The sequence below is a fragment of the Hippocampus comes genome, unplaced genomic scaffold, assembly GCF_001891065.2.
Source record: "Hippocampus comes isolate QL1 unplaced genomic scaffold, H_comes_QL1_v1.1 scaffold291, whole genome shotgun sequence".
Lineage (NCBI taxonomy): Eukaryota > Metazoa > Chordata > Actinopteri > Syngnathiformes > Syngnathidae > Hippocampus > Hippocampus comes.
The window spans coordinates 362,064-363,351 of record NW_017805740.1 but is presented as its reverse complement, the minus strand read 5'-3'; the positions used below and the strand labels follow the sequence as shown (position 1 = coordinate 363,351).

General features: G+C 38.8%; 1 protein-coding gene across 2 annotated transcripts in view; it reads right to left on the bottom strand.

The window, feature by feature from the left end:
- The window catches only part of tbx2b (T-box transcription factor 2b), a 7,058-nt gene that overhangs the window by 4,416 nt on the left and 1,354 nt on the right, over positions 1–1,288 (bottom strand). For both annotated transcript variants that reach the window (XR_002169865.1, XM_019883304.1), the window contains exon 2: positions 550–817. Coding sequence is in view for 1 of the 2 variants with exons in the window: in XM_019883304.1 (XP_019738863.1) it covers positions 550–817 (268 nt within the window). In the remaining variant the exon portion in view is untranslated. The remainder of the gene's footprint in view (positions 1–549; positions 818–1,288) is intronic.

Sequence of the window (1,288 nt, the reverse complement as noted above, 5' to 3'; positions counted from 1 at the left end):
GTGTGTGTTTGTGTGTATGACCAGTGAGACAAGTTTGTAGGTATGATGATCAAACAAATTTAAAGACATTTATTATTATGATTAATAATAATATTAATCATAATAATATCATTATTTACTTGATGAAGCATATCGCTATACGTTGAAGGAACAAGCTGTGTGAAATAAATGTACGCATTTTGCGTCTAATTTTGAACAACTATAGCCTAAATCGTTACCAAACGGGACGCTCACTAAATTGACATGGGTGTAGCTGACGCCGGCACGCAAACTAAACAACAGTAGATGACGAGTGCCAAATGCGTTGATAAGTCTGAATGAAAATTCAAAAACTCAGGCTGATTCTGCTTCGAAACGTGCATTTACTGGGAGCGTATCCATTCAAATGATATTTATCTTTGATTAACCATCTAAAATGTTGAAGCATAAAAACTGATACACTAAAAAACAAGCGAGCAACAAACGTAAACAGATCTGCATGAGCAATGTAGAACAGTATATGCTTCCTTGGGACAAAAATAATACAATAAAAGAAATCGCTGTACTTACAAATCCGTGCTTATCCGATATGTTATTCGTGAGCTTGAGTTTATGAAAAGCAACAGGCTTGGCCATCCACTGGTCGCCAGTGGCTGGACTGTCCGGGTGGATGTACATTCTCTTGGGCATCTCTGGGTCGGCCTTGCCCGCGACCATCCAGCGCGAGTTGTGGAACTTGTAGCGGCAGTCATCCGCAGCCACGATGTCCATTAGCAAAATGTATTTAGCTTTTTTATCAAGCCCATTTATTCGTACTTTGAAAGGTGGAAACATCCTCCTAGAAAGAAAGATATTTATGTCAGATGCGGGGAAAAAAAACAAAATTGACACAAAAAAACTAAAAGTGGCGGTAAAAAAAAAAACGACAAAGGGTTGTTATATGTAATTGTTTAAAGTCGTGCGTTGGGGTTTCTTTTCTGACTCTGCTTGTCCCTGCAGCTGTTTGTCTTTATTTTACATTGAATTTGCATCCGCATCATCGCGTGTCTTTCAAGCTTATTTAATGCTGCAACAGTGGTGTTTTCCGAATAAGAATGAATTGCCTGCTGCTGTTTAATTCAGTACGAGGAAATGTTCGGGCCAAGATTTACTCTTAGCTACATTTTGTTTGAGTCAATACTTTTATCAGCCATGCATAATTCAAACGTGATGACATGTATTTTCATTTTGCTTCTAATTTCACGACTGTTTAAGTCCTATCTCACTCACGCTCTCTCTCTCTCTCTCTCTCTCCCCCCACACGCACACA